This window comes from Trachypithecus francoisi, unplaced genomic scaffold, assembly GCF_009764315.1.
Source record: "Trachypithecus francoisi isolate TF-2019V2 unplaced genomic scaffold, Tfra_2.0 Lachesis_group13, whole genome shotgun sequence".
NCBI classification, from domain to species: domain Eukaryota; kingdom Metazoa; phylum Chordata; class Mammalia; order Primates; family Cercopithecidae; genus Trachypithecus; species Trachypithecus francoisi.
Window position 1 is genome coordinate 39,184,495 of NW_022681458.1, and position 14,245 is coordinate 39,198,739.

The following is a 14,245-nucleotide window of genomic DNA, read 5'->3' on the forward strand; positions in this document are numbered from 1 at the left end:
CCTTGGCCTCCCAAAGTCCTGGGATTACAGGCGTGAGCCACCGTGCCTGGCCTGTAGATTTCATGTTTAGAAGGTTTGCTTTTAACAGTTTAAATTTGTAACTAACATAAAAATAACTTATAAGAAAGAGAGACTAGGTGTTAGGATAAGTAAAACAATAAGCATTTTTGTCTCTTCTGTTTTTGTAGATTTTAATTGTTTAACAATAAAATCTCATTAATTGGGGTTCAACTACTTCACATTTGTAATAATTTGGGTGTGAAAATTGAGGTGAAATTCATCAGGGGAAAAAAACATTTATTGAAATCTCAATTATGTGTATTGTGCCATAAGTATTTAAGATACATTGTCGGCCGGGCGCAGTGGCCTCTAATCCCAGCACTTTGGGAGGCTGAGGCAGGCAGATCACAAGGTCAGGAGTTCGAGATCAGCCTGACCAACATGGTGAAACCCCGTCTGTACTAAAAATACAAAAATTAGCTGGGCATGGTGGTGCACACCTGTAATCCCAGCTACTCGGGAGGCTGAGGCAGAAGAATCATTTGAACCCAGGAGGTGGAGGTTGCAGTGAGCTGAGATCTTGCCATTGCATTCCAGCCTGGGTGGCAGAGTGAGACTCCTTCTCAAAAAAAAAGAAAAAGATTCATTGTCATTTAATTTTCATAACTCTGAAGAAAATTCATACAGTATTTTTTTTTTTTTTTGAGACGGAGTCTCGCTCTGTCGCCCGGGCTGGAGTGCAGTGGCCGGATCTCAGCTCACTGCAAGCTCCGCCTCCCGGGTTTACGCCATTCTCCTGCCTCAGCCTCCGGAGTAGCTGGGACTACAGGCGCCCGCCACCTCGCCCGGCTAGTTTTTTGTATTTTTTAGTAGAGACGGGGTTTCACCGTATTAGCCAGGATGGTCTCGATCTCCTGACCTCGTGATCCGCCCGTCTCGGCCTCCCAAAGTGCTGGGATTACAGGCTTGAGCCACCGCGCCCGGCTCATACAGTCTTTACACCCCCCATCTATAGGCCAGGGGATTTTTTTTTTTTTTTTGAGACAGAGCCTTAGTCTGTTGCCTAGGCTAGAATGCAGTGGTGCCATCTTAGCTCACTGCAATCTCCACCTCCTGGACTCGAGTGACTCTCATGCCTCAGTCTCCTGAGTAGCTGGGATTACAGGCACCTGCCACCAGGCCTGGCCAATTTTCATATTTTTATTTTTTTTGTATTTGTATTTTTTTTTTTAGACAGGTCTTGCTCTGTCACCCAGGTTGGAGTGCAGTGACATGACCTTGGCTTACTGCAACCTCCGCCTCCCAGGTTTAAGTGATTCTTCTGTCTCAGTCTCCCGAGTAGCTGGGATTACAGGTGCGTGCCACCTTGCTAGGCTAATTTTTGTATTTTTGGTAGAGATGGAGTTTTACCATGTTGGCCAGGCTGGTCTCGAACTCCTGACCTCAAGAGACCCACCTGCCTCGGCCTCCAAAGTGCTGGGATTACAGGCTTGAGCCACCGCGCCCGGCTCATACAGTCTTTACACCCCCCATCTATAGGCCAGGGGATTTTTTTTTTTTTTTTGAGACAGAGCCTTAGTCTGTTGCCTAGGCTAGAATGCAGTGGTGCCATCTTAGCTCACTGCAATCTCCACCTCCTGGACTCGAGTGACTCTCATGCCTCAGTCTCCTGAGTAGCTGGGATTACAGGCACCTGCCACCAGGCCTGGCCAATTTTCATATTTTTATTTTTTTTGTATTTGTATTTTTTTTTTTAGACAGGTCTTGCTCTGTCACCCAGGTTGGAGTGCAGTGACATGACCTTGGCTTACTGCAACCTCCGCCTCCCAGGTTTAAGTGATTCTTCTGTCTCAGTCTCCCGAGTAGCTGGGATTACAGGTGCGTGCCACCTTGCTAGGCTAATTTTTGTATTTTTGGTAGAGATGGAGTTTTACCATGTTGGCCAGGCTGGTCTCGAACTCCTGACCTCAAGAGACCCACCTGCCTCGGCCTCCCAAAGTGCTGGGATTACAGGCTGAACTACCGCGCCTGCCCCATAATTTTTGTATTTTTAGTAGAGACAGTTTCATTATGTTGGCCAGGCTGGTCTCAAACTCCTGACTTCAAGTGAGCCATCTCTCCCCTTTCAGCTATTTTTGTTGAAGAGCGATTAGAAAAATGTATACTAATATATTTTGTAATATTTATGGTGCTATCTGTGCCATCCAGGTTTATGGTAGATTAGCTAGCTAGCCATTTGTGCTTTACCAAATTTTATGATTTAATCTGTTTAAAACCAATTTTGCCAGTATAGTTTAAAGCTAGTGAGGGTGCTCATCCAGTTTCTGATCTGATCTTTTATGCTAGCTTACCGATTTAGGGCAAAATGAATTGAGTAGTGGTCAAGAGCACAGGCTTAGAAACAGGTTTGGGCTTAAATTCTTCGCTAGCTCCAAGCCTTAGGTTCCCTAGCTGTAACATGAAGATAAGGTGATAATACCTACCTTGCAGGATTATTGTGTTTAACACTTATGATTATGTATGTAAAGAATTGGTACAGGGATGGCCTTGCAAATAGTTGCTACTCAGTATGTGGTATTTATGATTGAATTAGCTAATTTTATTTTCTATGTAGTGTTCTAAGACTTTCATGCTTGCTTTTTGTGCATCAAAGTTACCATTATGTTTTCTAAGATTTGTGTGTGTATGTATATATTATTATTATTGTCTTTACCTTTTTAGGGCGTTCCAATGAATTCACTCAGGTTTCTCTTTGAGGGTCAGAGAATTGCTGATAATCATACTCCAAAAGAAGTGAGTATACTTTTTTCCTGAGTCAAGGAAAAATTTAAATTCTCCTTTGAGCAGTTTTGTTCACTGGTATTAAACTGCCCTTTTCTTGAATGTTCTCTGATTTAAATGGTATATCATTTGTCGGAGGGAAGAAATAATGTTTTGGGTTGAACTTCCCATATAGTACCTTCAAAAGTGCCAATAAAAAGGGCAGTGAGTACTGAAATGTCATAGGGCACATGCTACATCCTTTTTGAAGATGGACAAATGTTCCTCAAATTTGGTAAATTTCTGGTATACTTTCACGGTGATGGTAACATTAATGGCTGGATTTTGATTTTTGACGTATTTTGAGAATGTTAATACAGAAGCATAGTGTATATTAATATATTTGGCTCTGTCATCTTGTTTTATCCTTTTTTTAATGCTTCTCTGTCTTCATTTAAGTTTTTTTTTTTTTTTGAGACGGAGTCTCGCTCTGCCACCCAGGCTGGAGGTGCAGTGGCACGATCTTGGCTCACTGCAAGCTCTGCCTCCCGGGTTCACGACATTCTCCTGCCTCAGCCTCCATAGTAGCTGGGACTACAGATGCCCACCACCATGCCTGGCAAATTTTTTGTATTTTTTAGTAGAGACAGGGTTTCACTGTGTTAGCCAGGATGGTCTTGATCTCCTGACCTTGTGATCCGCCTGCCTCGACCTCCCAAAGTGCTGGGGTTACAGGTGTGAGCCACCACGCCCAGCCTTAATTTTTTTATTCTATGAGCGGTTTTCTTTGCTTTTATATTCCACTCATCTTCCCTGTATAGAGATATCTCAAAGTAGTGTTTGTGTGTGTGTGTGTGTGTGTGTGTGTGTGTGTGTATCTATATACATAGATTCCCATCATACACAGAGTAACATTACTGATATTTCTGATAGTGGGAACAATATAGGGTTATTGGTTTTTTATTTTGAAAACATTTCAAACTTACTGAATTGTGAGAATAGTGTAATACTCCCCTGTATATCTGATCCTTAGATTCACCAATTAAAATTGCATAGCATTTGGGTCAGGCACGGTGGCTAATACTTGTAATCCTAGTACTTTGGGAGGCCAAGGTGGGTGGATTGCTTGAGTCCTGGAGTTTGAGACCAATCTGGGCAATATCATGAAAACCCGTCTCTACTAAAAATAAAAAATTTGTCCGGGTGCAGTGACTTATACCTGTAATCACAGCACTTTGGGAGGCCAAGGCGGGCGGATCACGAGGTCAGGAGTTTGAGACTAGCCTGACCAATATGGTGAAACCCCATCTCTACTAAAAATACAATAATTAGCCGGGCATGGTGGCGTGCGCCTCTAGTCCCAGCTACTTAGGAGGCTGAAGCAGAAGAATCACTTGAACCCGGGGGGCAGAGGTTGCAGTGAGCCGAGATCATGCCACTGCACTCCAGTCTGGGCAACAGAGTGAGACTCTGTCTCAAAAAAGAAAAAAAATTAACTAGGCTTAGTGGTACATGCTTGTAGTCCCAGCTACTAGGAGGGCTGAGGTGGAAGGATCACTTGATCCCAGGAGGTTGAGGCTGCAGTGAGCCCTGGTCATGTCACTGTGCTCCAGCCTAGGTGACAGAGTGAGAACCTGTCTCAAAAATAAATAAATAAAAATAAAATAAAATAAAATAAAATAACATTGTGTAGCATTTGATAGCTGGGATTGGTGGTGCATGCCTATAGTTCTAGCTACTTGGGAGGCTGAAGTGGGAGGATCACTTGAGTGAGCCCAAGAGTTCCAGATGAGCCTGGAAACAGAGCGAGGAGTCCTCTGTCTCCAAAAAAAAAAAAAAAAAAAGTATGTTTTTCTAGTATAACTACTAGAATGTAGTCATAGCTCACTGCAGCCACAAACTCCTGGGCTCAAGCAATCCTATCACTATCAGCATCCTGAATAGCTGGGATTATAGGCATGTGCCACCATGCTCTGCTCACTTTTAAATTTTTTATAGAGATGGAGTCTCCCTGTGTGCCCAGGCTTTGATCACTTAGTTTAAGTGTTGTCTTTTTTTTTTTTTTTTAACTTTGTAGTTAACTGTTTTTCCTGTTACAATTAAGTAATTTGAGGGGACATACTTTGAAACTATGCAAATATCCCCTTTCTCATGAAATTTTCCCCTTAGGTCTAGTATTCACCACCTTCTTGAACACTTCCTTCTTCCTTACTTTCTGGCACAGTAAGAAGTTCCAAACTCATCTTTTACTTTCCTTGACCTAACTTGTCGTAATCTCTGGGACTGTACAGTAGATATCCAATACATTTTACTGACACATGCCTTACACATTCCTTGTAATTAAGAGATTATCTTTTCAGAGGAATGTTGGGGCAGTGGGAGAGAGTAGGTCTTTAGGGAGTGACACTTCTGTGCTGTTGTTCACTTGTCTCGATTAATGTACTTCTTGAAGTTTGTAGCTTTATATTCTTTATAGCTCAAGGACTCCTGCTGTCTTCCTGTTTTGAAGGTTTCTAATAACATTTGGAATTTTATTCCTTGCAGTGTTTACCATGCTATATGGGCAATTAAAATTGTTTTAAAAGCATCTTTTTTTTTTTTTTTTTGAGATGGAGTTTTGCTCTTGTTGCCCAGGCTGGAGCACAATGGCGCAATCTTGACTCACCGCAGCCTCTGCCTCCTGGGTTCAAGTGATTCTCCTGCCTCAGCCTCCTGAGTAGCTGGGATTACAGGCATGCGCCACTATGCCTGGCTAATTTTGTATTTTTAGTAGAGATGGGGTTTCACCATGTTGGTCAGGCTCGTCTCAAACTCCTGACCTCAGGTGATCTGTGCGCCCCCCCACCCCACCCCCGCCCCGGCCCTGGCCCTTCAGCCTCCAAAGTGCTGAGATTATAGGCGTGACCCACTGCGCCTGGCCTAAGAGCATCTTTAATAATTACTTAAATATTCATATATGTTCTACAACCAAGATAGCTTAGCACTACTAGAGCCATTCTGATCACTTTAAAATCCTAAATTCGCATGTGTTATGTTTAGATTTCTTAACATACTTAATTTTCATATTTAAAATTCTGCACAAAAATGTTACCTATAAAATTAAAAACTTTTTGGTCAGACACAGTGGCCCACGCCTGCAATCCTAGCACTTTGGGAGGCCGAGGCAGGCTGGATCACTGCAGGTCAGGAGTTGAGACCAGCCTGGGCAACATGGCGAAATCCCATCTCTACTAAAAACAGAAAAAGTAGCTGGGTATGGTGGCACACACTTGTAGTGCCAGCTACTCAGGAGGCTGAGGTGGGAGGATTGGTTGAGCCCAGGATGCTGAGGTTGCAGTGAGCTGAGGTTGAGCCCAGGAGGCTGAGGTTGCAGTGAACTAAGATTGTGCCACTGTCCTCCAGCCTGGGCAATATAATGAGACCCTGTCTCAAAACAAAAACAAACAAAAACAAAAAACAAACAAATTAGAATATATCCTATTATTAAACTATCATTTAAACTATTAAGTGCATGTTTCATTAGATTTAAAAGTTCTTTAACATAGCTGTCAAAAACACTTCAGTTTTATATAGTGAATAAACTGGGAAGTAAAATTGACTCAGGAAAGTAAGATGAATAACTCAACAGACAGAAGGAAAGACACCTCTATGTTCTTTAGATTAAAGAAAACAGGATTCTTAATATTAGAGGAGTGTAAGTATGGGTCACACTTGGATCTCTTTGCACTTTTAAATTAGTGGCCACATAATTGTAGTCAATTTAAAAACTGCTTTTATATTCTACTAACATTTTTCTTTCCTCTTACAGCTGGGAATGGAGGAAGAAGATGTGATTGAAGTTTATCAGGAACAAACGGGGGGTCATTCAACAGTTTAGATATTCTTTTTATTTTTTTTCTTTTCCCTCAATCCTTTTTTATTTTTAAAAATAGTTCTTTTGTAATGTGGTGTTCAAAATGGAATTGAAAACTGGCACCCCATCTCTTTGAAACATCTGGTAATTTGAATTCTAGTGCTCATTATTCATTATTGTTTGTTTTCATTGTGCTGATTTTTGGTGATCAAGCCTCAATCCCCTTCATATTACCCTCTCCTTTTTAAAAATTACGTGTGCACAGAGAGGCCACCTTTTTCAGGACATTGCATTTTCAGGCTTGTGGTGATAAATAAGATCGACCAATGCAAGTGTTCATAATGACTTTCCAATTGGCCCTGATGTTCTAGCATGTGATTGCTTCACTCCTGGACTGTGACTTTCAGTGGGAGATGGAAGTTTTTCAGAGAACTGAACTGTGGAAAAATGACCTTTCCTTAACTTGAAGCTACTTTTAAAATTTGAGGGTCTGGACCAAAAGAAGAAGAATATCAGGTTGAAGTCAAGATGACAGATAAGGTGAGAGTAATGACTAACTCCAAAGATGGCTTCACTGAAGAAAAGGCATTTTAAGATTTTTTAAAAATCTTGTCAGAAGATCCCAGAAAAGTTCTGATTTTCATTAGCAATTAATAAAGCTATACATGCAGAAATGAATACAACAGAACACTGCTCTTTTTGATTTTATTTGTACTTTTTGGCCTGGGATATGGGTTTTAAATGGACATTGTCTGTACCAGCTTCATTAAAATAAACAATATTTGTAAAAATCGTACTAATGCTTATTTTATTTTAATTGTATAGAAATAAAAAAGAAAATGCCTAAAATAAGGTTTTCTTGCATAAATACTGGAAATTGCACATGGTACAAATTTTTTCTTCATTACTGTACAGTTATGATGTTAATGACTTTGAAGCACTGAAAGTTCCTGAAGTGCCTTCTGAATCAAGGATTTAATTAAGGCCACAATACCTTTTTAATATTCAGTGTTCTGTTTTTTTGAAAACTTGATATTCCTGTATGGTGCATATATATGATGCAGTTACCTAATCATGTTGAATAAATGGGCATGCCAAAATTGCTTAATTGATTTTTATCGATAATTTCAATTCTTCCTTTAACAATGTACAAAATGGTAAGGTTTGGTATATTTTATGTTTTCCTTTTATTTCTTTATATCTTTTTTTTTTTTTTTTTGAGATGGGGTCTCTTTCTGTCACCCAGGCTGGAGTAAAGTGGTGTGATCTTGGCTCACTGCAACCTCTGCCTCCCGGGTTCAAGTGATTCTTCTGCCTCAGCCTCCTGAGTAGCTGGGACTACAGGCGCGTGCCACTACGCCCGGCTAATTTTTGTATTTTTAATAGAGATGGGGTTCACCATGTTGGCCAGAATGATCTCGATCGCTTAACCCTGTGATCTGCCCGCCTCGGGCTCCCAAAGTGCTGGGATTACAGGCGTGAGACACTGCGCCTGGCCCAGCCATATTTATTTATATCTTAAATATTTAAACTTTGTGTAAAATTAAAATATCAGATTAGTTGTTCCTATTAGAGTGCTTAACTTTTCCTTTTAATGCTGAGTCACAGAATTTACTGCATGTGTGCATACATACAGTCCAGTTTCATGTTATTTCAAATAGAGTGTCATCTAACTAGTTGAGAAGACCAAATAAAACCCACTTTGAATGCATTTTATAAACTACTACAGCTTACACACCTACTCAGGTCGAAGCTTTTGAGAAAGAAATTGATTGGCTTGATCTTCTAATTCTTATGTTTGACCCTAACTGAAAAATTATTTGTATGGTGTAAGTTAGAGCTTTTAGATTGTCACCTGATATTTATGATTATATTCATTAAACAGTGATTAGGAACTAGGCCCATTTTAAGAAAATCCTCATGAGCTGCATATTTCTGTCAAGACTGAATAACAGATCTGATTGGGTATTTGAACTATTAGAATATGTAGTTTCATATCTTAATTTTGTTTGCGTCTCTAAATGTCTGAAGGCTCTCAGGATTTAGGTGGTGGGACGTAGCTACTGAGGAAGTAATGTTTTTGTTTTTAGTTTTTTGGATTCTAAATGTGTTGCACTCTGCTATGGTTAACTTAAATTTGTGCTTATCTGATTAGCAGTGCTGATAAAATAGGCATTTCACAACAAAAATTTTAACAGATTATCGGATTTCTGAAGGGACCTTGGATAACGTTTAGTGAAGCCACTCTTATCTGGTGCTTGACTGCAACATCCTAATCTGTAAAAGAAGGGAGAAAATAAAGTCAGCAATGGTAATTTTCCCCCACAAGGATGTTTTCCTTAAGTATTTGTTCTGTTGTGGGTTGAATTATTTGAGATGCTCCTTTCTTATCTGATTAAGTAGTATTAAATGAATTGATTGAATGAATGTTCAGATAGGGTCCACAAGCTTGAGAAAACGTTTAGATGACATATTTAAGTTCAGTATGACTGATATTATCTAGTTTAACTGTTTTATTTCTATTTAATTTTTACATAAAACAAGGAGTTAAAATAAGGATCAAATCTAAGCAAGTCCAGTAACAGCAATACAGAATACACATAGATTGGATTTCTGAGTTGTAAAGGTGTAATTTCTGTAGAAATTAAATACCTTACAAACATTAATGAGGAATTGGGGGGGATTACTTGCAAATATTAAGCTTTTCATCTGTGGACAGTGAACTACAGAGTAGGGCCAAAGGAAATTTGTGAAAAAATTCAGGTTCATATGCTCTGGATTTAAATTACATCCTTTTATGTAACTTGTATGTTAAAAATATCTTTCTTCATCCATTTTGTTAAAGTGGTATTTTATTAAATATTAAAAGAGAGCTGTTAAATATCTAATCACGTCTCATCCTGGGCCAGGCACAGCGACTCGTGTCTGTAACCCCAGCACTTTGGAAGGCTGAGGCAGGCAGATCACTTGAGACCAGGAGTTTGAGACCAGCCTGAGCAACATGACGAAACCCCGTCTATACTAAAAATACACAAATTAGGCAAGTGCGGTGATGCGTGCCTGTAGTCTCAGCTACTTGGGAGGCTGAGGTGGGAGGATCGTCTGAGCCCAGGAGGTCAAGGCAGCAGTGAGCTGTGATTGTGCCGCTGCACTCTAGCTTGGGTGACAGAGCGAGACCCTGTCTTTAAAAAAAAAAAAAAAAAGACATCCTGGTAGAGTCAATGTAATTTTTCAACTGGGGAAATTTTGTGAGTGGTTAATTCTTCGGGGCACAGGGGCTAAAACTCAAGATTTATTAATGTTCAGAGCTCTAGAATAATGCTGCCCAATAGAACGTCCTGTCATGGAAATATTCTACATCTGTGCTTTCCAGTACGGTAGCTGGTAACCACACATGACCTGAGCACTTGAAATGGGGGTGTTGTGATTGAAGAATGTTTTAACAAGTTTAAATTGCTACATGCGGCTGGTGCTGTGTTACTCAGCAGTGCAGCGCTAGAATCTATACTTTGAGGATGTGAGAATGGCCTCACAAAACAGCTCATTTTGCTGAAATGAACATTTATCAAGTGATTGCAAATATACCTTGTTCTAAATAGACATTAAGTTTTAGATCTTAGGGTGAAATGATTGTGGTTTTGCTTTATAGAGAGGTATAAAATTCTTAATATATATATTTGAATATATAAATTAGTTTCTCTGAGCTAACTCAAAATTATTTGTATTACAAAATTTTCATTTATCTACAACTCTTTCAGATACATTGACTGAAATGAAATACTTTGACTATCCTAAGACCACGTTAGTGTTTCAGGCTGAAATTATGGGCAGTTTTAGGCACCAAGGCTTCTGGATTTTTGTGGTTCTGGAGAACATAAAGGATTTAGGTGCATGAAGAGTTCAATTGGTTTGAACAAAGTGTGTGAGTTGTGGAGGGGTGATGGAAATGGAGGTTCCAGAGTAGAGAATATCTTAGGTGTGGGTTGAGGTTAACCAGATGAAATGGAACTAACTGGGCTCAGAATGGAACTTTTTTTTTTCTTAAGAGACAGGGTCCCACTCTGTCACCCAGGCTGCAGTACAGTGGCACTGTACTCGATGCAGCCTGGAACTCCTAGGCTCAAGCAATCCTCCTGCTTCAGCCTCCTGAGCAGCTGGGATTATAGGCACACCCCACCATGCCTGGCTAATTTAAACATTTTTTATAAAGATGGGGTTTCCACTATGTTGCCTAGGATGGTCTCGAACTCCTGGCCTCAAGCAAGCCTCCCGCCTCAGCCTCTCAAAGTGCTGGGATTACATGGATGAGCCACCATGCCTGGCCCCTGGAACTTTATTATAAAGGGAAATTTCTCCTTTTCTGTCACCACCTCCCAACTTACTTTTTAGTTTTCTTCTAGCCTTAAGGCCTGGGTATTTGTAGGAACTGGAAATAAGAGTAAACCCATGGTCTGGAAATGTTATGTGTCCACTGCAGACCACTGGCTTCCTTATGGAGTTCTTGATGGAAATGAAGATGTTTCTTCAAGGCAGCTTTTTGCCTAAGGAGACAACCCCACCCCCAATTCCAATAATGATTAAGCACCCTAGAAATTGTCCTCATAAGCCAGCAGGATAACTTTAGATTCAAATAACTTTGGGCTGTTGATCTTGGATTTTAGTGGAAGATCATACTCTTCATTTAGTAAATTTACACACAAGGTTTGGAGTACCATGAGCCTCCTATTGGAAAAGTAAAAGGGAAGGCATAATTCAGTTCTTATACTGCTAGAAAGGACTCCCTCATTTAAGAGATGAGGAAACAGGCTAGGTGCACTGGCTATGCCTGTAATCCCAGCACTTTGGGAGGTAGAGACGAGCAGATAGGCCAGGTGTTTGAGATCAGCCTGAGCAACATGGTGAAACCCCGTCTCTACTAAAAATACAAAAACTGCAGTGGCAGCACCACTCAGGCGTTGGGTGACGCTAGATGGATGGACTGTCACGTGATGTGAAGTGGCTCCAAACAGGAAGAGGACGGAAAAGATAACCGTCCCCAATGCTGAGACGAACCGGACCCGCAGTCACCACGAACAGCAAAGGTCAATATCTGACACAGCCAACCTATCCTGTGCAGCCTCCTGGGAGTCCAGTATACCCTCAGACCTTGCATCTTTTACAGGCTCCACCCTATACTGATGCTTCACCTGCCTACTCAGAGCTCAATCGTCCAAGCTTTGTGCATCCAGGGGCTGCCACAGTCCCCACCACATCGGCCACATTTTCTGGAGCCTCTCTGTATCTTCCCATGGCCCAATCAGTGGCTGTTGGGTCTTTAGGTTCCACACTCCCCACGGATTATTATCCACTTGGTCCCATCTATCCATCTGACTCCACAGTGCTGGTGGAAGGAGGGTATGATGCAGGTTTCAGATTTGGAGCTGGGGCTACTGCTGGCAACATTCCTCCTCCACCTCCTGGATGCCCTCCCAATACTGCTCAGCTTGCAGTCATGCAGGGAGCCAACGTCCTTGTAACTCAGTGGAAGGGGAACTTTTTCATGGGTGATTCAGATGGTGGCTACACCATCTGGTGAGGAACCAAGGCAACCTTTGTGCTGGGAAAGACATCACATAACTTCAACACTTCTCACAATGTAACTGCTGTAGTCATATTAACCTGAAGTTGCAGTTTAGACACATGTTGGAATGTCTTTCTGATGCCCAAACTTTCAAGCACTTTCCAAATTTAATAAGGAACCATGTAATGGCAGCAGTACCTCCCTAAAGCATTTTGAGGTAGGGGAGGTATCCATTCATAAAATGAATGTGGGTGAAGCTGCCCTAAGGATCTTCCTTTAACTTCTCTGGAGTAATATTTTACCATACTGGTCTTTGCTGTTAGTAATAAAACATCAAATTAGGTTTGGAGGGAACTTTGATCTTTCTAAGAATTAAAGTTGCCAAATTAGGGCCAGGCCAGTGGCTCACACCTGTAATCCCAGCACTTTGCGAAGCTGAGGCAGGCGGATTACCTGAGGTTAGGAGTTCTAGACAAGCCTGACCAACATGGAGAAAACCCGTCTCTACTAAAAATACAAAATTAGCCAGGCATGGTGGCACGTGCCTGTAATCCCAGCTACTCAGGAGGCTGAGGCAAGAGAATTGCTTGAACCTGGGAGGCAGAGGTTGCGGTGAGCTGAGATCGCACCATTGCATTCCAGCCTGGGCAACAAGAGCGAAACTCCGTCTCAAAAAAAAAAAAAAAAAAAAAGTTATGAAAGTATTCTGATTGGCCTTTAATCTCCATTGTCTTTGATTTATATTACTTGTTATAAATGGAACGCATTAGTTGTCTACCTTTTCCTTTCCATCCCTTGCCCCACCCATCCCATCTCCAACCCTAGTCTTCTATTTCCTCCCGCCAGGCTCCATTGAATCAATGGTGCAGGACAGAAAGTCAGAGTAATTTCCTTCTTTCCTCACACTTCTCCCCACTTGTCATCTTTTAACTAGTCTTTCACAAGGATCCTCTGAAACCCACTCTGTGCCCCAAGCACAGATCCCATTACTTCTGCTTTCGTATTTCCTCAGGTAAAGTGGAGGGTGCCTTTTGGACCCTCCTCATAGGTTGTCTCTGCATACACGAACCTAACCCAAATTTGTTTTGGTGCCAGAAAAACAGCTATGTTTGAACAAAGATATCGTGCAAACTGTACTGTGAACAACAGTTGGTTTAAAATATGAGGGGCAGCTGGGCGCGGTGGTTCACGCCTGTAATCTCAGCGCTTTGGGAGGCTGAGGTGGGCGGATCACGAGGTCAAGAGATCGAGACCATCCTGGCCAACATGGTGAAACCCCATCTCTACTAAAAATACAAAAATTAGCCGGGCGTGGTGGCAGGTGCCTGTAATTCCAGCTACTCAGGAAGCTGAGGCAGGAGAATCGCTTGAACCTGGGAGGCAGAGGGTGCAGTGAACCGAGATCGCGCCACTGCACTCCAGCCTGGTGACAGAGGGAGACTCCATCTCAAAAAAAAAAAAAAAAAAAAAAAAAAAGAGGGGCAAGGAGGAGGATGCATTTCAAAAGCCTGATTGATGTGTTCAGGGCCAAATTACGAGGAGTTTTCAGATCAAAAATTGGTTACCATTTTTTTTTTGTCAGAGTGTCTGATGCAGCCACTCATTTGGCTCCCCAAAATTCCTAGACTGGGTTAATAAGGTCATACTGTGAATGCCTCACTACAAAATGACTTGAGTCCAGTGAAATCTCATTAGGCTTAAGAATATTTCAGGGATCCTTAATGTTTTGATTTTATTTTCTGAAATTAGATTTTATTTTGTCTTGTAATTTCAGTTCATCTAAATTGTGAGTTCTGTACATGTGATGTCTGACTGTACCATTGACTGTTCTGGACATTCAGCATTATATGTCTCTCTCTACACTGTGGTGCAGTTAACTTGTGCAATTTTATGCTAAATGTAGAATAAAGACTATTTTGAAGATTTGAAAAAATAAATAAATAAAAAATACAAAAACTAGCCGGTATGGTGGCACATGCCTGTACTCCCAGTTACTTGGGAGGCTGAGGCACAAATCTCTTGAATCTGGGAGGTGGAGGTAGAGATTGTGCCACTGTACTCCAGCCTGGGCA

At 41.3% G+C, this 14,245-nt stretch overlaps 3 protein-coding genes across 4 annotated transcripts in view; 2 read left to right on the forward strand and 1 right to left on the reverse strand.

Moving 5' to 3' along the window:
* Nucleotides 1-7,409, forward strand: part of SUMO1 (small ubiquitin like modifier 1) — a 34,422-nt gene extending 27,013 nt beyond the window's left edge. The window contains exons 4-5 of the mRNA XM_033230681.1: nt 2,722-2,793; nt 6,569-7,409. Coding sequence (XP_033086572.1) covers nt 2,722-2,793; nt 6,569-6,637 — 141 coding nt within the window. The 3' untranslated portion in view covers nt 6,638-7,409. The remainder of the gene's footprint in view (nt 1-2,721; nt 2,794-6,568) is intronic.
* A 1,287-nt stretch (nt 7,410-8,696) lies between these two features.
* The window catches only part of KIAA2012 (KIAA2012 ortholog), a 139,262-nt gene continuing 133,713 nt past the window's right edge, over nt 8,697-14,245 (reverse strand). For both annotated transcript variants that reach the window (XM_033230683.1, XM_033230682.1), the window contains exons 23-24: nt 10,996-11,154; nt 8,697-8,890 (exon numbers count right to left, since the gene is read on the reverse strand). In XM_033230683.1, coding sequence (XP_033086574.1) covers nt 11,016-11,154 — 139 coding nt within the window. In that variant the 3' untranslated portion in view covers nt 8,697-8,890; nt 10,996-11,015. The remainder of the gene's footprint in view (nt 8,891-10,995; nt 11,155-14,245) is intronic.
* Nucleotides 10,946-12,597, forward strand: LOC117094644 (DAZ-associated protein 2-like). Its single transcript, XM_033230684.1, has one exon. It carries the CDS (start codon nt 11,652-11,654, stop codon nt 12,186-12,188), a length of 537 nt encoding a protein of 178 aa, XP_033086575.1. The 5' UTR covers nt 10,946-11,651; the 3' UTR covers nt 12,189-12,597.